This window comes from Talpa occidentalis, unplaced genomic scaffold (genome assembly GCF_014898055.3).
Source record: "Talpa occidentalis isolate TD23 unplaced genomic scaffold, MPIMG_talOcc4v2.1 talOcc4.9, whole genome shotgun sequence".
NCBI classification, from domain to species: Eukaryota; Metazoa; Chordata; class Mammalia; order Eulipotyphla; family Talpidae; genus Talpa; species Talpa occidentalis.
The window spans coordinates 57,610,437-57,634,428 of NW_023605305.1; the positions used below are offsets into that span (position 1 = coordinate 57,610,437).

Here is a 23,992-nt window from a genome sequence, read left to right on the forward strand (position 1 = left end):
ATGGTGTGAGGTAGTGGTCAAGCTTCATTCTTTTGCATGTAGCGACCCAGTTTTCCCAGCACCATTTATTGAACAAACTTTCTTTGCTCCAATGCATAGTCTTTGCTCCTTTGTCAAAGATTAGTTGACCATAAATCTGTGGGTTTATTTCTGGATTTTCTATTCGATTCCATTGGTCCGTATGTCTGTTCTTGTTCCAATACCATGCAGTTTTGATGATTATGGCTTTGTAGTATAGTTTGAAGTCTGGGAGTGTGATACCTCCATTCCCTTCTTTCTTTTTCAGGAGAGCTTTGGCAATTCGGGGTTTTTTGTGATTCCATATGAATTTCATCAATAATTGTTCTATTTCTTTGAAGAATGACATTGAAATTTTGATTGGAATAGCATTGAATCTGTATATTGCTTTTGGTAGGATGGCCATTTTAATAATGTTTGTTCTTCCAATCCATGAGCAGGGGATGTCTTTCCATTTCTTAGTGTCTTCTTCTATTTCTTTTAACAGTGTTTTATAGTTTTCTTTGTATAGGTCCTTTACCTCTTTTGTTAGATTTATTCCCAAATATTTGATTTTTTTGTTTCGATAATAAAAGGGATGGTTTTTTTGATTTCTTCTTCTTCAGATTTATTGTTTGTGTATAGGAGGGCTACTGACTTTTGCGTGTTGATTTTGTATCCTGCCACTTTACTGAACTGATTGATGAGTTGAATTAGTTTTTTCTGTGGAGTTTTGGGGTTCTCTATGTATATTATCATATCATCTGCAAATAGTGATAGTTTGACTTCTTTTCCTATTTGGATTCCTTGGATCTTTCTCTTGTCTTATTGCTCTGGGTAGGACTTCCAGTATTATATTGAAAAGCAGTGGTGAGAGTGGACATCCTTCTCTTGTTCCAGATCTTAATGGAATTGCTTTCAGCTTTTCACCATTGAGAATGATACTGGCTGTTGCTTGTCATAGATGGCCTTTATGATGTTGAGGTATGTTCCTTGTATCCCAAGAATTTCAAGGGCTTTTATCATGAATGGGTGTTGCACTTTGTCAAAAGCTTTCTCAGCATCTATTGATATTATCATATGGTTTTTATATTTCTTTTTGTTGATGTGTTGGATAATGTTGATTGATTTTCGGATGTTAAACCATCCTTGTGTCCCTGGAATGAATCCAACTTGGTCGTGGTGAATTATCTTATGGATACATTGTTGGATTCTGATAGCTAAAATTTTATTGAGGATTTTTGCATCAGTGTTCATTAGGGAGATTGGCCTGTAGTTTTCTTTTTTGTGTTGTCCTTATTCGGTTTTGGTATTAGTGTAATATTGGCTTCATAGAACGTGTTTGGTATTGTCCCTTCCTTCTCAATTTTTTGGAAGAGTTTGTGAAGGATAGGCACTAATTCGTCTCTGAATGTTTGGTAGAATTCATTTGTAAATCCATCAGGTCCTGGGCTTTTGTTTTTGGGGAGGTTTTTGATTACCATTTCAATTTCGTTGCTTGTAATTGGTCTGTTTAGGCGTTCTATTTCGTCTTTATCTAGCTTTGGGTGATTGTAGAGTTGTAGGAATTTGTCCATCTCCTCTAGATTGTTGAACTTGTTTCCATATAACTGTTCATAGTAGTTACTGATTATACTTTTGATTTCTGCTGTGTCCATTGTGATTTCTCCTCTTTCATTTATGATCCTGTTTATTTGTGCTTTCTCCCTTTTTTCCTTTGTGAGCCTGGCTAGGGGTTTGTCTATTTTATTTATTTTTTCAAAGAACCAGCTCTTGGTTTCATTGATCTTTTGGATTGTTTTTTTAGTATCAATTTCATTTATTTCTGCTTTGGTTTTTATTATTTCTTTTCTTCTACTGGTTTTGGGGTTTTTTTGTTGTTCTTTTTCTAGATCTTTGAGCTTCGAGATTAGGTTGTTTCTTTGAGTTCTTTCTTGTTTTTTGATGTGAGCTTCTATTGCTATATATTTTCCTCTTATTACTGCTTTTGCTGCATCCCATACATTTAGGATATTGGTGTCCTCCTTGTCATTCAATTCAAAGAATTTTTTAATTTCTTCTTTGATCTCCTCGTTAGTCCAGTGGTCTTCCAGTAGTGTGGTTTTTAATCTCCATGAGGTAGAATAGTTCCTTGCCTTCTTTTTATGGTTTATTTCTAGTTTGATGCCTTCGTGGTCAGAAAAGATGCTTGGTATGATTTCAATCTTGGTGTATCTGTTGATGTTTGTCTTGTGCCCCAGTATGTGATCAATCCTGGAGAATGATCCATGTGCGCTTGAGAAAAATGTGTACTCTGTTTTCTTTGGGTTCAGTGTTCTATAGATGTCTGTTAAGCCCAAATGCTCTAGGTCCTTATTTAGAGCTTTAGTTTCTTTACTTATTTTTTGTCTTGTTGATCTATCCATTGTTGATAGTGGTGTGTTGAAGTCTCCCACTACGTATGTGTTTTCTCTGATGTCTGTTTTCAGAGAGGACAACAGTTGTCTGATATATTTTGGTGCTCCTTCGTTTGGTGAGTATATGTTAATGAGTGTTATTTCTTCTTGAAGTATTGTCCCCTTGATCATAATGTAGTGACCATTGGGGTCTCTTTTATCTTTTTTGAGTTTGAAATCTGTTTTATCTGATATAAGTATAGCTGTTCCTGCTTTCTTTTGTGGTCCATTTGCTTGTAGGATTGTTTTCCATCCTTTAACTTTGAGCCTATTTTTATCTTTTGTAGCTAAATGTGTTTCCTGGAGACAGCAAAAGGTTGGGTTTTGTTTCTTAATCCAGGCTGCAACTCTGTGTCTTTTTATTGAAGAGTTTAGTCCATTTACATTTAGAGTTAATATTGATATGTTAGCATCTGTATTTGCCATTGTTTGTCTTTCCTTTGATTTTATTTATTCTTTTAATAACTTTTTTTTTTTTTTTTTTGGTCTTCTTTCGTTGTTATTCGTCCCTCTGAGGTTCTGGCTTTAGGACTCCTTGTAGTATTTTTTGGAGTGGGGGTTTAGTTGTAATGAAATTCCGGAGTTTCTGTTTGTCTGGGAAGGTCCATATTCTTTCTTCAAAGAGGAAGGAGAGCTTTGCGGGATAGAGTATTCTTGGTTGGCATCTGTTTTCTTGGAGTCTGTTGACTATGTCCCTCCACTCTCTCCTTGCCCGTAGTGTTTCTTCAGAGAAGTCTGATGTCAGCCTGATTGGTTTTCCTTTGAATGTTATCTGTTTCTTCCCTCTTGTCAGCTTCATTATTTTTTCCTTGTCCTGGATTCTTGGGAGCTTTACTATTATGTGTCTTGCTGTATTTTTCCTTTCGTCGTGGAAGTTTGGTGTTCTTCTTGCTTCTTGTATATCAATTTTCAGCTCCTTCTTCGCATTTGGGAAGTTCTCTTCAATTATCTCCTGGAATATTTTCTCTGTTCCTACATCTCTCTCCTCTCCTTCTGGAATTTCTATAACTCTTATATTTCCTTTCCTCATGGAGTCAGATAGTTCCCGAAGTCTTTCTTCATTCTTTTTCCTTCGTATTTCTCTTTCCTTTTCTGTTTTGATTCTTTTTATTTCTGTGTCTTCAAGAGTACTTATTCGTTCTTCCATTTCATCTATTCTGCTTTCATTGCTTTTCCCAGAGTTCTTTAGTTCCTCCATTAATTCTTTGATCTCCTGCATTTCTTTTACTTCCCTCTTTAGGGACTCAATTTCATTCTTCTGACCATTGTTTTCCCTCTTTAGGGACTCAATTTCCTTCTTCTGATCATTGTTTTCCTTTATGACTTCTATCACTTTTTTAATCATGGCAATTTTAAATTCTCTTTCTGGAAGGCTCAGAAGTTCTTCCAAGTTGCTGTCGTTGCAATCTGGGGAGTGGTTTTCTTTTTGTGGTGTGCTTCTTTCCTGGGGAGTTGCTAGGTTGCGTGTGGTTCTTCTACTCCCTACTGTCTGTTTTCTAATTTGTCGTATGCGTTAGGACACTGTGTTGCTCGGACTGGCTGGCATCTTGGGTGAACTTCTCCGCTCCCCTCTGGCTCCTCCAGGAGCCATCTCTGGCTTCTGGGGGAGCTTTCTGCTGGTTTTTGGGCAGTCTTTACTGAAGAAATGTCCCTGTTCTAAAATGGCGAAGCGGGATGCAGTCCCTGCGCCTCCGGTTTCAGGCACACTCTTCTGCGCCCCCGGTCTGCCCCGGACGTGGGTGCCTGCTCCCTCTGTGGGCTCAGACTGCTGGTCGGAAGGGGCCTGGAGTGGGCTAACTTCCCAGCTGGCCACTGGGTCCTCCAGAAGCCTTCTGCCCTTTTCAAGCAGTCTTAAGAAATTTCCTGTTCTATGGGGTGTTAGTGACTTTTTTTTTTTCTGGTCGCTAGGTGGCGCCAGAGATCTCTCCTATTGTCCTTGGGGGGTCTGTTTTTCGCCTCCCCCCACCCCGTGGGACAGGGAACAGAGCGGGAATGGTAGGGTAAACCTCAACGGCTTTGGGGTGCTGTGTCTGCCTTGTGCCCCACCGTCGTGGAGAACCCACGCCCCGAATTTCGTGCCCCGGGTCTCAGTTCCAAAGCCCTCAGGTCCAGGACACGGGCTGTAGCCCAGTTCAGTGGCGCGGGAATGGCGCCTTTTGCACCGCTCCCGTGCCTGGGCGCCTGGTTCCTGCTCACTCAGGGAGGGACTTTCACCTCAGTGAGGAGGGCCTCTGCGCGTCTTCCCACAAGCCTAGGTCGCAGGCGCGGGGACCTGGGCAGCCGCCATCCGCGCGCCAAGCCTGCCGCGTTTCCGCGCAAGCTTACCGGCAGCCCGGGCTGTGTGCGCGTCTCCCGGGGTCTTTGTTCTTCTCTAATGGCGCCCGGAGCCGTTCGCTCACCGCCGCGGCGAATCCTGCAGGGTTCTCCACAGCTCCTGTTCACGGGGTGTGGTGGCTGCAATAGTTCCTTTCCACTCACAGTCCCGCTTGCTGCGTCGTTTGTTCTTGTTGGTCGTTTTAGTTTGTTGTTTTCCTCCTCTCTGCTGGTCGGAGAGTGCCGCCTCTGTGGGCGGGGGAGGGGAGCAGGGTTCTGCGCTTCCCTCCCTTCTAGTCCTCTTTTATGGCCACTTTCTTCTTCGGGTAGTTTGCTGGAGTCGTCTGTTTACCTAGATAGCAGTTTTAAAAGTTGTTGTGGGCCAGCGGGTTGAGCACTGCGCTGTGAAGCTGTCCACAGCCTCTGCAGCGCTGGTTTGATTCCCGGCCAGCTAGGGAGAAACCCACATGGCGCCGCAGACCTCTCCTGCCTCGCCCGCTGTTCCCCTAGCAGTGTCTTTGGTCAGTCTGCTGGTTCTGCTCCCCGCGCTGTCTCTGGTGAATCCTTTCACCCTCCCACATCACTGACCTGTACCCCAGTTTTTGTATAAATAAATAAATCTTTAAAAAAAAAGTTTTTGTGATTAACAAAAGAACTAATGTAAATTGGTGCTTCTAAAGTATTTTTTAAGGCATTGCATTTTTTCTCCTTTTCCTTGAGATTTCATTTGTAGTACTAATTCAGCCACGCTTCTTGCCATTAGTGTAGCCGATGTCAACCTGTGTTGGCAAGGATCATTTGTTTCTTCTGGTTGGGCTGCTGTTTATGAGAGATCAAGGGTGTGAGAGGAGAACACCCTGCGTGGAAAGACAGACTTGGCTCTGGGTGCAGCATTAATTTGGGCCATCATTTTCTAAGCCCAGACTGTAGAGAATGAGTGTCTCTCTTTGGAACCCATTCAGGAATGTTGTTGGAACAGTTTGTTAATTTAAAAAAATTCATGAATACAGACTATCATAGATTCTTTTTTTTTTTTTTTTTTCCTTTTGAAGATTTAGTTATCTATACAAACACTGGGTACAGTCAAAAGCGCGGGAGGGTGAGAGAATTCACCAGAGCCAGATCGGGGAACAGAACAGACAGACTGACGAAATACACTGCTGAGGGGAGCAGTGGGCGTGGCAGGAGAGGTCTGTCGCACCATGTGGGACCCTCGCCGGTGGCCAGGGATCGAACCGGCGCTGCAGAGGCTGTGGGCAGCTTTGCAGCCCAGCGTTCAACCGCTGTGCCTCCAGGGGAGGCCCAGAATAGCATAGATTCTTGAAACTCATTTTTATAGTAAGTGATGTTTTGAGAACTGTATTGTTTTCTTCTTTCACCCTGTCAGTAGCTCTGTCTACTGATAGATACCAACTCTGCCTTTTACTAACCCAGTAACCTTGAGTCAGACTAAACCTTAAGAGGCATAGTTTCTTCATCTGTGAAATGGAAAAATACTTACCTTATTAGGTGTTCCAAGCTTTAAAAGATACAAATGTAGAGTGTATTAGCCTGATGCTTTTATTAGGAGGAAGGAGTATAACTTCTGAAGGGGGATAACTCCCAGATATCTTGAAGAGACAGGAATTGAGGCAGTCAGTAGAGGCATTGAAATGCTAAGTATCTAACTTCCTGACTACTTGTATGCTGCTTTGGAGGTAATACCTGCCTAAATGGGATATGGCCAGGGAGGGTCTCTGTTAATGTTAGTGTCACTTCATATTTCTGAATTGGAAAACAAATGCCAGTTACCTTATATTCTTCTATGTGTTTGGTCATTTACGTTTATTGTATCATAGTTTGAGGCCTGGCCACCTAAGAAAATACCAGTGATAATTGATGATAGCCATCATTCTCTTCCCTCCCTTCAGGCTTTTAGATTACAGATCTGTGTTGTTTTAATCATGGTCTCAGAAATAAGTAGAAAGGTATTTTGTTGCCTTCATAGTCTCCCCATTACCATAGGGGGCATATAATAGTCTCATTCCTGTATTAAAGGAGGCAGTTGTAGGTAGGGCGTCAGGGACGCACCATTGTACCAGCTTTATTGAGCATACAATCTTCTTGTTAGTTGACTACTAATAAGTATTACTTATGGTACCTATACAGAGTGCCTACAATGTATATACATTGCTAATGGTATTAATAATTTTAATCACTGACAAAAATAACTGTGGTTATTTATTCTAACACATTTCATGCACTAATGCCAGGAACTTCTTTGCATGTTTAATTATAGTGTGTTAGAATTGTTTAAATCTTTCCTGTAAGAAGCAGATCAGGGATCTCCAAATTCCAAGAATGTCTCTGACTGTGTTTCACAAAGTGCACATCAGGTGGGATCTGGGGGGTCTCTCAGATGCATCTATTTTCTTAAAGTAAGATTTAGGAAGACTCTGACATAGAAACTACTTTGTTTTTTTGTTTGTTTTTCCAGGATTTATCTCATTCCTGGGGTGCCATAGTTCTTGATTGTCATGATTAAAACTACCTAATTGAACATGGTTGGAAGTTGTATTTACCTAAGAGGATATGAATATGACCTAGATTGTTTTTGGAAGAGGGAATTCTTAACCTTTGCGTACGAAGTGCTTTGCAAACAGGTGAACAAATGTTATCTTTAATTTCTGATACCTTCTTGACTTTCCCCCAGGTATTTCTCCTTTGTGTCACAACCTCTTTGCTCTGTATGATGATAACACCAAGCTCTGGTACGCTCCAAATCGCTCCATCACTGTTGATGACAAAACGTGGCTCCGGCTTCACTATCGGATGAGGTAAGCACAGTACAGAGCCAGTGCCTGCCTGACTTCTCCTGGAGTTAGGGATGACAGCCTGGAGCCCTAAGTCACTTTCAGGAGTACTGTAGTCATTTTTGTAATTTGTAAATTTTATATTTGCTTACTGTGAGAAAGGACTTCAGTGTTTGGAATACAGTTCACAGTGAATTTGATCACCTTCCTCTCCCACATTTTAGAAAAGAAATTATTATGTTGCAATTTTGAGTAGAATTAGAATTCTACAGCATTTTTTTTTTTTTTAGATTTATTTATTTATTTATACAAGCACTGGGTACAGTCAGAAGCGCGGGAGGGTGAGAGAATTCACCAGAGCCAGAGCAGGGAACAGAACAGGCAGAAGGACCGAAGTACACTGCTGTGGGGAGGAGTGGGCAGCAGGAGAGGTCTGTGCGCCATGTGGGACCCTCGCCCGGTGGCCAGGGATCGAACCGGGCCAGGGATCGAACCGGGCCAGGGATCGAACCGGGCCAGGGATCGAACCGGCGCTGCAGAGGCTGTGGGCAGCTTCGCAACCCAGCACTCAACTGCTGCGCCACCGGGGAGGCCCTCTACAGCAGTTTTTTTTTTCAAATGCTTTGTCCTGGTAATGAATTAAATGAGCTGTGATCACTGGTTTTTTTTTTTTTTTAAAGATTTATTTATTTGCTTATACAAGCACTGGGTACAGTCAGAAGCACGGAGAATTCACCAGAGCCAGAGCGGAGAGCAGAACAGGCAGAACACTGAACCACTGTGCCTTTGGGGAGGCCCTGATCAGTATTTTTTAAAATAGAAACAGATAAGAATAGATAATAGTGTATATACATATCCTAAGTATACTGTTTTTTAAAGCTTCCATTTGAGATTTATAATGTATATAGTAGGTCACAGTATAATAAGTGTATTTTGTAAAGTTGTAGCCAAAGAGCTTGAGAATTACTGCCTGCAGTGGTATACAAGAACTTAGCAGTTGTTGGTCTCAAGGGGTGGATGTTTTGCTCCTTTCCCCGGGAGATGTTTGTGTCGTGTAGCTCTTAATTTTTCTTCTGATGACTATGTCCCTTTTCTCCTGTAGAGATTTTATTAGATTTTATTAAATCAATATTTTATTATTGTAGATTTTATTAAATGTTATGGCATCTCCCAAAGTGGCAGTGCACAGTCAGTACTTCATAGCTATAGTCTCTTGAGTTTGTAAGCATCTTTGCTCCATACCTAGAATTGAAAGTATATTTGTTAAATGCTAGTTAAGCACAAGTTAACGTGTATTTAGAAGAGGAGCTTATAAATAGGGTGGATGTTTTTTGAAAAGGGTCTTAACTTACACAGATGTGATTGTTAGTAGATTAACGCAGGTACTAATGGAATGCAGGGACATGTTGGAAAAGCCTGTAGGGCCTCTCAGAGGTGCTCCATAGCATCTTAACTGCTATTTCCATGGGAAGTCAGTAGAATTTTTACCATTCTAGAATGGCCTGGGTGTTTTTCTCAGTGGAAACGGGTTGGGATCTGCTTTCTATGATAATCATCCCAGAACTGACTTTTTCCTATATTCACCCAAGGTCTCACCTTAAGAGGTATGTGTTGTGTGTGATTTCACATCCCCAAATTAGGGACACATTCATTCCACCCAGCTGAGCTTCTGACTATAATTGGGTTTGGTTTTTTTTTGTTGGGTTTTTTTTTTCTGTTTTGTTTTGTTTTTTTTTTTTTTTTTTTTGTGGCTGAGGCGTTGGTTATGAGATTCCTCATTGAAATGTATAGCCCTCAATCTAGAAAGGGGGCATTTCATTGAATTCTAGTTCTCTGAGTTTCTCCACCTGAGTTAGAATCTGAAATGGTAAAATTTGGAATTTGAAAGAGACTGGAGTTCACGTGGTTCAACTCTGCCAATTTTTTTTAGGGGGGAAAGTGATGCCCAAAAAGAGAAATGAGTTACCCCAAAACACACACTTACTGAATTATCCCATTAGAACTCTCTTTAAGGCAGTCATCTTAGTAGTGTGAATTCCTCACTATTGAAAGCTGTCTCTGCCTGCTCCCCATATCTGTTAGCTGCCAGGAAGTGCATGGCTGCTTCAGTTTTGGCACCTTGACTTTATACCTGACATGGTGCTTCAACAGGATATTGCTTTGTTACCCACAGGCACTTAGAACTTGGGAAAAAAGATCCCACCTAAACTCAAACCTTTGTGTTACAACAAATTACAAAAATTTGAAACCTTAAACTCTCACCACTGAAGAAGGTGTAACATGAAAATAAATGTCGGTGACTATTTCGGTGGAATCTCAGCTCTGTTTTGGGAAATGTTCTTGTACTTTAGTTAAAATTTTCTGTTTTTAAATAATTTTGATAGTTACTGTTTTGTAGCATACCCTTGTACAAGACAAGTATAATCTTTATTCCTCTAAAAAAAAACCTCTTGCTTTTTAATCCAAATGAATTTCATGATCCACTAGTTAAGTTCTATAAATAGCTAAGGAAAATGTTACATGTAATATCTATATGTAAACTTTATGCAGTTATGGTGCGTTTTTTCAAAAACTTGCAAGAAATACATATCTCTGATTGATAGGTCTGTTTTTCCTTTCTTGCATTATTCCTCTATATCATTCTGGAAAGGAATCTAAGCAGCTATCATACTACATTTTTTCATCTCTGTCTTAATGTTTTCATTAGCATGTCATAATCTCAGTAACTTGTATGTGGACCAGATTTGATGAACACTTGGACTTTAATTTTAAAAAGTAGTGTTGGTTTCTGTCTTCAGTGAAACTCTAGTTTTGATTAGCAATTAGGAAGATGTTGATTTTGGTAGTCACTGATTTACTTTTTTTGAGGGGATTATCCTGTTAAATAAAAATCTGCCAGCTTCTAACTATAGACAATTTCTAGAGATTCAGCCTTGATTTAGGTTCTCTTCCACTTCTATTCTAGTGGAGGAGCTGCATACAATGTTTGATCTCCTCAGCTTTATCCTGTCTGAGTATCTTGCCAAGAGTTTTAAGCTAAAGCTGGTCCCATAGGGCTGTGAGAGCAGCCTTGAAGAATATCCTTGTTCAGACCTGATTGAAGATTGTGTTTTGCCCAAAGGGAGTATTTTATGCTCTAGGCTCTACCAGTTCTAAAGGACTCTTTCCCATAAAGCTCAGTGGGATGTGGAAGAAGGTCCATGACTTGGACTGATTCAGGGGAGCACTGTCTTTAGAGTGTCTCTTTAAAGTAACCTCCTCCATCCTTGAGATCCATTCCTCACTTATCCCAGGTAACCTTTCATGTTGGACAGTTCTCATTCCCTTACCACCATCTTCGTTCTATCAAATAGAACTTACCTTTTCTGTGTGCTCTTTTATCAGAGCCCTGCTTTGACCCTATGTAGATGGAGTGCCTGGCATACAGTACACATTCAGGAGTTCTTAGCTACTATCTTATTCATCCTCTTTTGACTTTTTCACCTCTCTCCTTCCAGGCAGACCCTGAAACTCTGGTAGATCTCTAATTAGTGAATGAATGCTGAGAACTCTCTATTTTGGGTTCTCCTCAGCAGGCAGAGCAGTTGGTCATGTTCTCGTCCATTTTTTTCTACATCAGTGTCAGATTTTCCTGTATCTGTTCAGCTAATGGAGTTGATTCATCTCTTTCTGCTTGTCTCAAAAACCAGGCGTGTAGGCCTGGGGACAGGACAAGGCTCTCTCTAGCTGAGAGCCTCAGGCTTTTATTGTGACAAGTGCTGATTACCTCTCATACAGCAGTCTGCAGCTGTGGTTTATGCTGTGTGTTCTTCCCATGGCTGTGGTTCTTTCTGTGTGTGTGAGAGAGACTCCAAAACTTGCAGTCAAATTCTCAAGTAACTTTCATAAGTTACAGGGAAGATGGACTGTACATAATTGCTGTAAGTTTTTAAATAATGATTTTGCCTTTACAGTCATATTTTATTAGTCCTTTCCTCTGAGTGTTAATTGCTGCTTACCAAGTTTCTTCATTCACTTGTTCATGCAGCAAGCATGTGTTATGTTCCATGATATGCCAGACTTAGGGGATTCATTGGTAAGCAAAATAGCTGAGACCTCTGAGCCCAAAAGGCTCATAGCATTGCCCAGACTAGCCATAGGCACCTGCTTTTCTGTTGGCCTTTCTCATTTCAGTCCATCTTCCATATGACTTTCTTCCAGGGGAATCCTGTCTCACATCAGTTTGGTTTGTAATTTTTCCTCTGCTGCTGTGCCCAGATTCTGTGGGCTGGCATTTATTCTGATACCAACTTCCCTTCCACCTTCCCTAATGGCAGAGGGCAGCTTTTTTCTCTTTGGCATTCCTTTGGCACTTAACCCAGAGTGTCTTCATTCCGGGGACAACTTACTTATTAGGCACAGTGCTTAGGGTCCACATTATTATTATGCGCCCACAAAAATGCTTTAAATACATTCAAAATCAGAAAAAAAAAATTACAGCCTGTATTATGTTCCTCTTTAAGCCAACAGAGTTGTAAAATATAATTTTATTTTTAATTATTCATACTGAGGAAAAGTATGTTAATTCCATGAAAATCACAGTGTAGTCCAGCTTATGAGATGTGTTCCCTTGTAACTTGTTGTTATTGATGCTTGTGACTGGTTGCCTGTTTCATAGTGGGCAGGGACTGTACCCAAGAACCCTTTGCATTTCAGAGTCTGGCGCAAGGTCTGGCTTGTCCTAGGTTCAGCAAATTTAGCTCAGTAACAGTATCTGAGTTTGATGGCAGCTCTGTTTGTGAAGGAAATTTTCTTTGTTGATTCTTAGTGCCATGGTTCTTTTTCTTTTCTTTTTTTAAAAGTGATATTATACATAGAGAACCCCAAAAACTCCACAGAAAAGCTAATTCAACTCATCAATCAGTTCAGTAAAGTGGCAGGATACAAAATCAACACGCAAAAGTCAGTAGCCTTCCTATACACAAACAATAAATCTGAAGAAGAAGAAATCGAAAAGACCATCCCTTTTGTTATTGAAACAAAAAAAATCAAATATTTGGGAATAAATCTAACAAAAGAGGTAAAGGACCTATACAAAGAAAACTATAAAACACTGTTAAAAGAAATAGAAGAAGACACAAAGAAATGGAGAGACATCCCCTGCTCATGGATTGGAAGAATAAACATTATTAAAATGGCCATCCTTCCAAAAGCAATATACAGATTCAATGCTATTCCAATCAAAATTTCAATGTCATTCTTCAAAGAAATAGAAAAATTATTGATGAAATTCATATGGAATCACAAAAAACCCCGAATAGCCAAAGCTCTCCTGAAAAAAAAAGAAGGGAATGGAGGCATCAGACTCCCAGACTTCAAACTATACTACAAAGCCATAATCATCAAAACTGCATGGTATTGGAACAAGAACAGACATACGGACCAATGGAATCGAATAGAAAATCCAGAAATAAACCCACAGATTTATGGTCAACTAATCTTTGACAAAGGAGCAAAGACTATGCATTGGAGCAAAGAAAGTTTGTTCAATAAATGGTGCTGGGAAAACTGGGTCGCTACATGCAAAAGAATGAAGCTTGACCACCACCTCACACCATACACAAAAATCAACTCAAAATGGATTAAAGAACTAGACATAAGACCTGAAACCATAAAATATATAGAAGGAAATATAGGCGAAACACTACGTGATTTGCACATCAAAGACATCTTTACAGACACATCACCCAAAGCAGTGATAGTGAAGGCAAAGATAAACAGCTGGGACTATATCAAATTAAAGAGCTTTTGCACAGCAAAAGAGACAATAACAAAAACAAAGAGAAACCCCACCAACTGGGAGAACATTTTTGCACCCAACACTAATGATAAAGGACTGATCACAAAAATCTGCAAAGAGCTGATGAGACTCAACAACAACAAAGAAAATAATCCAGTCAAAAAATGGGCAGAAGAGCTTAAAAGAAACTTCTCTGAAGAGGAAATGCAAATGGCCAACAGGCATATGAAAAAATGTTCAACATCACTTGTCATCAGGGAAATGCAAATCAAAACTACCATGAGATACCATCTTACACCAGTGAGAATGGCACATATTAAAAAAACTAGCAACAACAAATGTTGGCGAGGGTGTGGAGAAAAAGGAACTCTTCTGCACTGTTGGTGGGAGTGCAAACTGGTCCAACCACTGTGGAAAGCTGTGTGGAGATTTCTGGACCTACTAAACATAGAGCTTCCATATGACCCAGCAATTCCACTCCTAGGTATTTACCCAAAGGACACAGAAACATCAATTCCAAAGAACACCTGCACCCCTATGTTTATAGCAGCACTGTTTACAATAGCTAAGCTTTGGAAACAGCCCAAATGCCCAAAAATAGATGACTGGATCAAGAAGATGTGGTACATATATACCATGGAATATTACTCAGCATTCAAAAAAGATAAACACATGCAATTTGCTGCAACATGGATGGCGCTGGAAGGGATCATGCTCAGCGAAATAAGCCAAAAAGAAAAAGAAAAATACCGGATGGTCTCACTCATAGCAGGAATCTAGAAAACTTAAATAATGGACCAGGAAAATGAAAAACTATAAGAAAGTGAAAATCAAAATCAACAAAAAACTATGAACCAGAGACACTTTTAGGGGGGCGGGGGCGGGAGGGGAGGGATTGGGGTCAGAATGGGGGGCGGCAATTGTATGGGGAATATAACAATAAAATTTATAAAAAAAAAAAAAATAAAATTAAATAAAAATACAGTCCAAAATATTAATCTACAAAAAAAAAAAAAAAAAAAAAAAAAGTGTATTTATGCATACAAGAACTGGGGTACAGGGCAGAGGTGAGGGGGGTGCAGGTGAGAGGATTCACCAGAGACAGAGTGGGAAACAGAACAGGTGACTCTATTGAGCTACACTGCTGAGGGGAGCGGCGGGTGAGACAGGAGAAATTGCTGCGCCATATGGGTCACCTTGCTGGCCGGAAATTGAACTTGTGCTCTAGTAGTTGCGGATAGCTTCATAGTGCTGCATCTGAACCCCATGCGCCACCAGGGAGGCCCCACCATGGTTGTTTTTCATATCATATGGGCATGTCAAAGGAGAGGGACCCAAGCACCACCTGAGTCTGCAACCTAGAGATGACATGAGTCAGCTTGGCTTACTTGCTTTCATACCTTCTGGAACTCACTGTTTCTCTTGCAGGCGACAGAGAAAAGTAGTGGTTAAAAGAAGAGGTTTAGGGCCTCCCTGGTGGCGCAAGGGGTTGAGCACAGCACTGTGAAGCTATCCAAAACCTCTGTAGCACCAGTTCGATCCCTGCCTGCCAGGGAGCTACCTATCCACATGGCCCAGCAGACCTCTCCTGTCTTGCCCGCTGCTCCCCTCAGCAGTATATTTCAGTAGATCTGCCTGTTCTATTCCCCACACTTTCTCTGGTGAATCCTCTCAGCCCCCTCCCCGCTGCCGCACACCTCTGGCCTATACCCCAGTTCTTGTATGCATAAATAAATAAATCTTTAACCCTTTGCACTCCGCTGTCCCCTCTCAGGGGACATCGGAATTCTAGCATATCACTCGGATGTCCCCTCTCAGGGGACATTGCAATTTATTAGTGATTACGGGGAATTGAGGTTATTTCAACGCAACTTTTTGAGACATGCATGTTTTCCTGAAGTTTTATCTTGAAATGGCACAAGAAATTAAATCAAAATATCGTAAAATGGTTCGGAGTGCAAAGGGTTAAAACACACAAAATAGAAGAGGTTTATAGTCTTAAGTCACTAAGCCCCATTGAACCTAAGTTTTCTTTACCTGTAAAATGAAAACAATGAAACCTACCTTGTATGGTTGTTGTAAAAATAAAATAGCCTAGTATATATAAAGGTGGTAGTGTTCACATATTTCTTCTATATTAAAACTATATTCATGGTAAGGTGAACTATCAGTTTAATTACAAGTATCTGAGAAATAGGAAACATTGCCATGTTAACTTTCATCTTGACTCTTAGGATGAAATTACAATTATTGTTAAGATGTGAATAAAATAGGTCTTAGATTCAAGGCAGCATGACATTTTTCAAAGAGTTTCTGGGTTGGCATCTAATTCTACTTTTTTCCCCATTTAGGAAGATGGCTGGAAGGTTAGAGGAGCTATCTTTGTGATCTTAAGGAAGTCACTTTATCTCTCTGAGTCATAGAACAGGTTTTGGCAGGGCACTCATTGCAGAATGCTTGTTAAGGATGAAAAGAAAAGGACCTTAGAGACAATGAAGTGTTGCACCCATGAAAGGTCTCAGGAAAGTTTAGTTTCCGGCACTGATCACTGTGGATGGAATGAGGATGCCTCCCTACGATTCCAAGATCCTCTTTCTCATAGTTCACATTCATTTTTTCTACCTTTCAGGTTCTATTTCACCAACTGGCATGGGACCAATGATAATGAGCAGTCAGTATGGCGACATTCTCCAAAGAAGCAGAAAAATGGCTACGAGAAAAAAAAAGTTCCAGATGCTACCCCTCTCCTTGATGCCAGCTCCCTGGAGTATCTGTTTGCTCAGGTAAGAAGTTTGGCCCAGGAGAACCTGCAGTTTGTAGGATGGGTAAGATTTTGTAGTGTTGATATTTCCTGGTGCAGCCAGAATTGATGCCAGTAGTAGCTAAGGTGCTTTATGACCTGGGTAATTCTTGCCAACCTGGACTTCACCCAATGAGAAGGAGGCTGGTTCTTCCACTTCTTGGTTTTTCAGGCTTCATTTCTTCCTAATTTCCTCCCCCTGCCAGTGCCTACCATTTTACTTTTAGTTTGTAGTGGCTCTTGTGCAAAGCACAGAGAGAAGCTATACATGTGCGTAGGGGTAGTTCAACAGGACCCCCAAAGGCATTTTTTCTCAGAAGTCTTAGTAATATTTGGGGAGGAAGGTGGCCACACTAAATCACTCTGGTGGTCAGGCAGAAAGGTTAGATGCTAGAAAAAAACAAAGAGATGTTAGAATCACCTAAATGAATCACCTAAATTACATTTTCTGAGAAATTAATGTTTTTGGTTAAATGCTTCCTGATTTTGCCATGCAAATATTTATTATGTGCTGTGTGGTTTTTGAAAATGTCTTACTGTTTATATTATTTTATAAACTGCTTTTTATTCACCCTGTTGATGACCTTTCAAATATCAATTAAAAATACAGATCTCTGTTTTATTGGCTTCACAGCAGTTCATTTATTAAACAAATATTTACTGAGTTTTGTGGGGGCACTACAGATCCTGTCACGAACAAGATACATGTGGTTTCTACAAGCACCAAATGTATAGACAAGTTGGACAGACAGAAAATAAGCAAGCAAAGAACATGATCTATAATGATAAGGTTATAAGATATGCTATGAAGAAAAGCTTTTGTGATGGAGAATATGGGGATAGGGGAGGGTTTGAATGATGTGATCAAAGAAGATCTAAGAAGCTAACATTTATACTGAATTTTGAAAAGTAAAAAGCATTCTGCAATTCTAAGGGAGGAATAGGGTAACGTATTTCTTCAGTGTATGGCAGTTTTTCAAACGTAACACTACTGACATTTTGGATTGAATAATTCTTAGTTATGAGGGACTTCACTGTGCATTGTAGGGTATTTACTTGCACCCTGGCCTCTATTGAGGGGTTTCCCCCAAGTGTGACAATAAAAAAAAAGTCTCTAGATACTGCCAAATAGCCCTGGAAAGGCAAAAACTCCCCATGAAAAACATATAGGGAACTGAATGTGGAAAGGTTCCTGAGGCAGGTTAGAACTGTGTGAGTGTTGAGGCTAGAATGTCACGTACATTTTTGTGAAATCAAAATATGATTAAAGCCCCAGTCTTGGGCCTCCCTGGTGGCGCAGGCGGTTGAGTGCCACCCTGTGAAGCTGTCCGCAGCCTCTCTGCAGTGCGAGTTCGATCCCGGCTGGCCGGCGAGAATCCCACATGGCGGGGCAGACCTCTCCTGTCTCACCTGCTGCTCCCCTCAGCAGTGTATTTCATCATTTGCCTGTTCTGTTCCCCACTCTGTCTCTGGTGAATCCTCTCACCCTCCCGTGCATCTGGCCTGTACGCCAGCTCTTGCATAAATAAATAAATCTTTAAAAAAAAAAAAAAGAATTAAAAAAAAAAAACCCCAGCCTTCTGTCACCTTCCCTTGTCTTGGTACAGTTCCATCCTAGTACATACAGCTTTTTGGCATCATTTATATGGTGAGCCCGGGGAAAGTGTTTCATGTGTTTGTGCTGCTCACAAGTACATAACATAGTGCTCAAATATTTGTTAAATGACTAAATTAACCTGGGGAGAAAATCTTCTGAGCCCCTTCATGCTTAGTGTTGTTGGGAAAGCTTTGATAACAGAGATACTGCAAATCTGATTAGTTTCATTGCTGTGCAGCTTTTCTGGGGCATACCTTCTTATGTGGGAGTCTTCCTATCAACATCAAAACATGGGTGGACATTATTTATTTATAAAGGTTTGTTTGTTTATTTATTTATTTATACAAGCACTGGGTACAGTCAGAAGCGCAGGAGGGTGAGAGAATTCACTAGAGCCAGAGCGGGGAACAGAACAGGCAGACTGACGAAATACACTGGTGAGGGGAGCAGTGGGCACAGCAGGCGCAGTCTCTCACGCCATGTGGGACCCTCGCCAGAGGCCGGGCATCGAACCGGTGCAGAGGCTGTGGGCGGCCTTGCAGCCCAGCGCTCAACTGCTGCACCACCAGGGAAGGCCCGTGGGTGGGCATTTAAAAGTTCAGTGGTGATTCATTTCTTCTCTCCTCTGTTCCAAAGGGACAATATGACTTGGTCAAATGCTTGGCTCCCATTCGAGACCCTAAGACTGAACAGGATGGACATGATATTGAGAATGAGTGTCTGGGAATGGCTGTCCTGGCCATCTCACACTATGCCATGATGAAGAAGATGCAGTTGCCAGAACTTCCCAAGGACATCAGGTAGATCTTTTGGATGGCTCAGAAATTGATTGTGGGATTGGTGTTATTTTTATTCTTCTCTTGTATATCAGTTTAACCACTGCCAGCTTTTGGTTGGTCCATGTCTTCTGAATAAACCCAAGTCTGAGTAAGCCCAAGTCTTATAAAGACAGCACAGTTTTGATTGTGTTATGATTTTGAATGTTTACAGATAACCTCAGAAATTTGTGCTAGAATGAAAGTTCTAGGCTGGGGTAGCCAATCAGATTAGTGGCCACATGCCCTCCACTTCACTCCCTGCCCACGGTGGGCACTGCTGTCTTATCACTGTACTTTCTCTTTTTTGCTAGACCATCTTAAAATCTTTCTCAGTATACTTCTGCAGGTAGCTACTACTATTCCCAGCCTGGACCAGAGTTTACTAGAGAGCTGTTAATTCTGATGTGAAGGATGCTCAGCTGTTACCTTAAAAAAATTGTATTAACTTAAAAATATAATTTGTGATCAATTTTTTTGTGATGAAATATTCAATCTGTGTGATTCCTACCAATCTCTGAAAGGGTCAGTTTTTGAACCAGTGGCCCTCTTTATTTTAAAGTAAAAAATGGCCACTTTTTTCTTCCTTTCTACTAGATTAATCTAAAAAAAAGGGAGGATAAATGCCAAACTTCCCAGTTTCCCATTGTTGGGAAACCATTCACATAGCAGGGATTAGATCACCCTGTGCTGGATGCTGTCTCAGGCCTGGGAGTAATGAGCACACTGGTCTCCCAGTGGACTTGTTTCTTTTGTCATGGGTACTCATATTCTTCTTAAAACTGACTCTTCTTCTAGTAGTGTGTCAGTTTGTTGAGATACTGTTTGTCATACATTCTCCCCATTAGCACCTGGATGGGTAACTAATATTTCAGTTTATTGTTCCATTATATATATATATAGATACAGATATATCTCTATATATCTGGAACATTTTCACATGGTATCTAATTAGTTTTTACATTCCAATTTCTTATAAAAGCAATATGTGCTCTTTATAGAAAAAATATAAGATAGACAAGCAAATAGAATATAAAGCATCTATAATCACTCTTCACACTTTCAGACTATTTTCTAATACTAAATCTTAATACAATATGCTTATGTGAATACTAACATGCCCAGGAAGTGACTCTAGCCACCAAAAACATAGATAAATCAGTCTTACTACCTGCTTTGTGACCCAGAAAATAAGATATTTGTAGGACTTTTCATTTCAGTAAGATCTGTGGTACTTATATTTTCTGTTCTCTCTTGGTCTCTATTCACCTCCATCTTAGGTTTGTCAGTTTCTGTCTAGGGCCCTCTGGGAGTAGATCCCCTCTTCTCATTTGGCAACATGTGGAAGGAAGATTTATAGAATTAGTTTCTGAACTATTCTCTGCTAATATACATATAAAAAAGAGATATATTTTCCTACTTTCTTTTAGTTACAAGCGATATATTCCAGAAACATTGAATAAGTCCATCAGACAGAGGAACCTTCTTACCAGAATGCGGATAAATAATGTTTTCAAGGATTTCCTAAAGGAATTTAACAATAAGACCATCTGTGACAGCAGTGTGTCCACACATGACCTGAAGGTGAAATACCTGGCTACATTGGAAACTTTGACAAAACATTATGGTGCTGAAATATTTGAGACTTCCATGTTATTGATTTCATCAGAAAATGAGATGAATCGCTTTCATGCAAATGACAGTGGTAACATTGTCTACTATGAAGTTATGGTGACTGGAAATCTTGGAATCCAATGGAGGCAGAAACCAATTGTAAGTGGCAAGAAGTGGCTGATTAAAACAATTTCCTTTATTACATGGTTGCATGTCCATCACTGTAGACTGAATTAATTTAGGCTAGAGACCATTTATCTTTCATCTTTTATTGCATCATGTAGAATTGTTTAAGTATTTATTGAGTTCTGTAGGAAAATGGAGAACTGTGCATTAACATGTAATAATACAGTAACTATAGACATTTATGGAATGTTTACCATGTACTAAGTAATTTTCTACATGCATTTTACATGTATTCATTTATTATTTAAAAGAAAAGTCTTTGAGGGGAATACTACCACTATCCCTGTTTTATAGATGAGCACAAAGAGGTACAGAGCAATTAAACTGGTCCTAGATTATAGCTAAAAAGCAGTTGTGCCAAGAATTGAACTTAGACATCCAACTCCATGAAAATAGGAAAATAGGACTTTGCATTTGAAGCTACTTTATTGAGTGTTGTTATAGAACAAAGTGGTTTAAAAGCATGGGTTCTAAAACTAAATAGACCTGTTCAATTCTGGTCTCAATTATTTAGAGTTATTACTCGAGAGCGTTACCTATATAAGCCACATGTTAACCATCTGTAAATGGAGATACTTACTGTATCTGCTTCATAGGGTTGTTGAGAGAACTAAGTATCATTTAGCACAGACTGGTATATGGTAAGTGTTTAATAAATTATTATAGCTGCTATTATTTTATTTTATTTTTTTTTTGGATTTATTTATTTATTTATTATTTATTTATTTTATTTATTTATTTGTACAAGCACTGGGTACAGTCAGAAGCGCAGGAGGGTGAGAGAATTCACCAGAGCCAGAGCAGGGAGCAGAGCAGGCAGAAGGACCAAGTACACTGCTGAGGGGAGCAGCGGGCGGCAGGAGAGGTCTGCGCGCCATGTGGGACCCTCCTCCGGTGGCCGGGGAGCAGCCGGGGATCAAACCGGCGCTGCAGAGGCTGCGGTCAGCTTCGCAACCCAGCGCTCAACCGCTGCGCCACCGGGGAGGCCCTAGCTGCTATTATTTTAAATAAGAGACTCTGTTCATGCTGAAATAACAGTGCCTAGCCCTGAATCCTCTCTACATATTATATACTGTGTTAATAATTATTTATTTAATCCTCAAAGAATCTTGTGAAGATGTGAAATTTTGGTTTTATAAATGGGGAAATGATGAGTCAGAGAGATACCCTGCTTTTGCCAGTTAACTAGTTAGGTTATTAGCCCAGATTGGTAGTCTTTAACACCTAGACAATGCAAAATACTTAATCTTATCAAACACATATGATTCCCTGAATTATTTATATATGGGATTCATGTCATCTCAAAAATTCTGACTTGAATACTGTCAAAGTCAAGACAATCATAATAAATTGTAAAAGAAGAAAGTCTGTTCTGTCCAGTCACATTTGGAAGAAAACATGTTTTTTTGTCTATATTAAAACACATACATTGTCTGGGGTAGAGAGATCTGACTGTAGATGCATGGTTAGTGGGCATTTGTTTCTCTTTCTGAGGTAACGTTATAGATTATATAAATATTATTGTTGGTTTGTTCATTAAGATCTCTTCCAGTTATAAAATACCAAGTCTCTGTGGTAGGTCTCAAAATTTGCAGTCCTAAGCTCACAGGTGCCAGCTCTCCCATTCGTCTATAAACCTCTATAAACCCGGACCTGCTGACCGTGTCCTCCTTAGATGTAAACCCTGCAATAGTTTGCTAGAAACATTGACCTTCCATCAATAGAAAATGAGAAAACCAAGTTAATTCTGACACTTTTAAATATATATCTTACAAGGTTGTTCCTGTTGAAAAGGAAAAAAATAAACTGAAACGGAAAAAACTGGAAAGTAAACATAAGAAGGATGAAGAAAAAAACAGAATCCGGGAAGAGTGGAATAATTTCTCTTACTTCCCTGAAATCACTCACATTGTAATAAAGGAATCTTTGGTCAGCATTAATAAGCAGGACAACAAAAAAATGGTAAGTTTGCTTTAGAATCAATTCACTCTGGATCTGGTGATGAGAGAGACATTGTTGAGGACAATGATGTAGCACATGCTTCTCAGAGTTCCTGTCCCAAAGAGAAAATCAGATGTTTTTCTTGTACAAACCAGAAAGTCCCTATTGCTGATATCGGTATTATCAGTACCAGTTTTAAAGTTACATCAGTACATTCTAGAGCCTTTCTTTGGTCTTAAAATATGCTAACTGCTTTAGAGTTTGATTCACAAAAGTTAGTGGATTTGAAGGAAAAGAGGATGGGTTAACATCAGTGTTTTCCACCAAGGGCTCCTGCGGGTCTTCTCTGCTGAGCTGGGTGGGTCCTCTGGGCTGGGGCTGGTGGGAAGTTCCAGTTTGCACCTCAGCAGACTGCCAGGCCAGAGCTGTGGCCACAGTTTGCAGTCCTCCTCATGGTGTTAGGCACACCCAAGTGCCTCTTGGACAGAAGGGGTTTTCAATCTCACTTCCTCTTACTTGGTATCACTTGAGGACATAATCTAGACAGGCAGCCCAGTTTGGCAGGGGAAGTGGGAACCCTGCCAAAATAAACATGTTTGCCTTAGGAGAGTCTCAGCTGACAGCATGTGGAGAGAACAGGCTGGTGAGGCAGGCATTTTTACAGAGTAAAGGTAGTCAACACTAGGGAAAGAAAGTACCAGGTTTTACTCAAAAGTTTTACAATGTGTCAAAAGGGTAACACTCAGTGCTGGGAAAGTATCTGGTGATAGGATTTAGGACAGACAGCTGATCACCCTTTTACATCCAGAATAACTTGGTTTTGTGGTATGCCTTTTAGAAGGCAGTTTAGCAGTATGTATAAAGAGCCTTGAAAATATTTATGTATCTCTCCATTCAGGAACCTATAGATCTATGAGAGATGCAGGCAGTGCTCTATGGGTGAGATTCTTTATTCCTATGGTATTTATAGTATCAAAGTAAAATTACTTAAATATGAAATAATAGGAGAAACGGAAAATAAATCATAATTCGACTGAGTAGTAGCATATTATATAAACAAATTGCTGAATGTAAAAAAATCTGGAAAATATTTTATGAATAGAAAAAAGCAGAATATAAAAGCATGTATAGAATGGAACCAATTTTGTTAAAAAAAATCCAAGAACCTTAGAGTATGCACAAACACATAGTTGAACATTGTATTTCCCCCTTTTATTTAAAAAAAATTTTATTATTTTTTTAATTTTATTTTTATATTCCCCATACAATTGCAACCCCCTTATTTTGATCCCAATCCCTCCTTTCCCCGCCCCCCACCACCCATAGAGTGTCTCGGGTTCATAGTTGTTTGTTGATTTGGATATTTTCTTTCTTATAGTTATTCTTTTTCCTGGTCCCTTATTTAAGTTTTCTAGATTCTGCTATGAGTGAGACCATCCGGTATTTTTCTTTTTCTTTCTGGCTTATTTCGCTGAGCATGATCCCTTCCAGCTCTATCCATGTTGCTGCAAATTACATGTGTTTATCTTTTTTGAATGCTGAGTAATATTCTATGGTGTATATGTACCACATCTTCTTGATCCAGTCATCTATTTTTGGGCATTTGGGTTTTCCAAAGCTTAGCTATTGTAAATAGTGCTGCTATAAACATAGGGGTGCAGGTGCTCTTTGGAATTGATGTTTCTATGTCCTTTGGGTAAATACCTAGGAGTGGAATTGCTGG

General features: G+C 40.0%; 1 protein-coding gene across 2 annotated transcripts in view; it reads left to right on the top strand.

The window, feature by feature from the left end:
• Positions 1 to 23,992, top strand: part of JAK1 (Janus kinase 1) — a 131,055-nt gene that overhangs the window by 77,649 nt on the left and 29,414 nt on the right. For both annotated transcript variants that reach the window (XM_037498876.2, XM_054691324.1), the window contains 5 exons: positions 7,438 to 7,561; positions 15,946 to 16,099; positions 18,350 to 18,513; positions 19,959 to 20,301; positions 22,105 to 22,290. In XM_037498876.2, the coding sequence (XP_037354773.1) occupies positions 7,438 to 7,561; positions 15,946 to 16,099; positions 18,350 to 18,513; positions 19,959 to 20,301; positions 22,105 to 22,290 (971 nt within the window). The remainder of the gene's footprint in view (positions 1 to 7,437; positions 7,562 to 15,945; positions 16,100 to 18,349; positions 18,514 to 19,958; positions 20,302 to 22,104; positions 22,291 to 23,992) is intronic.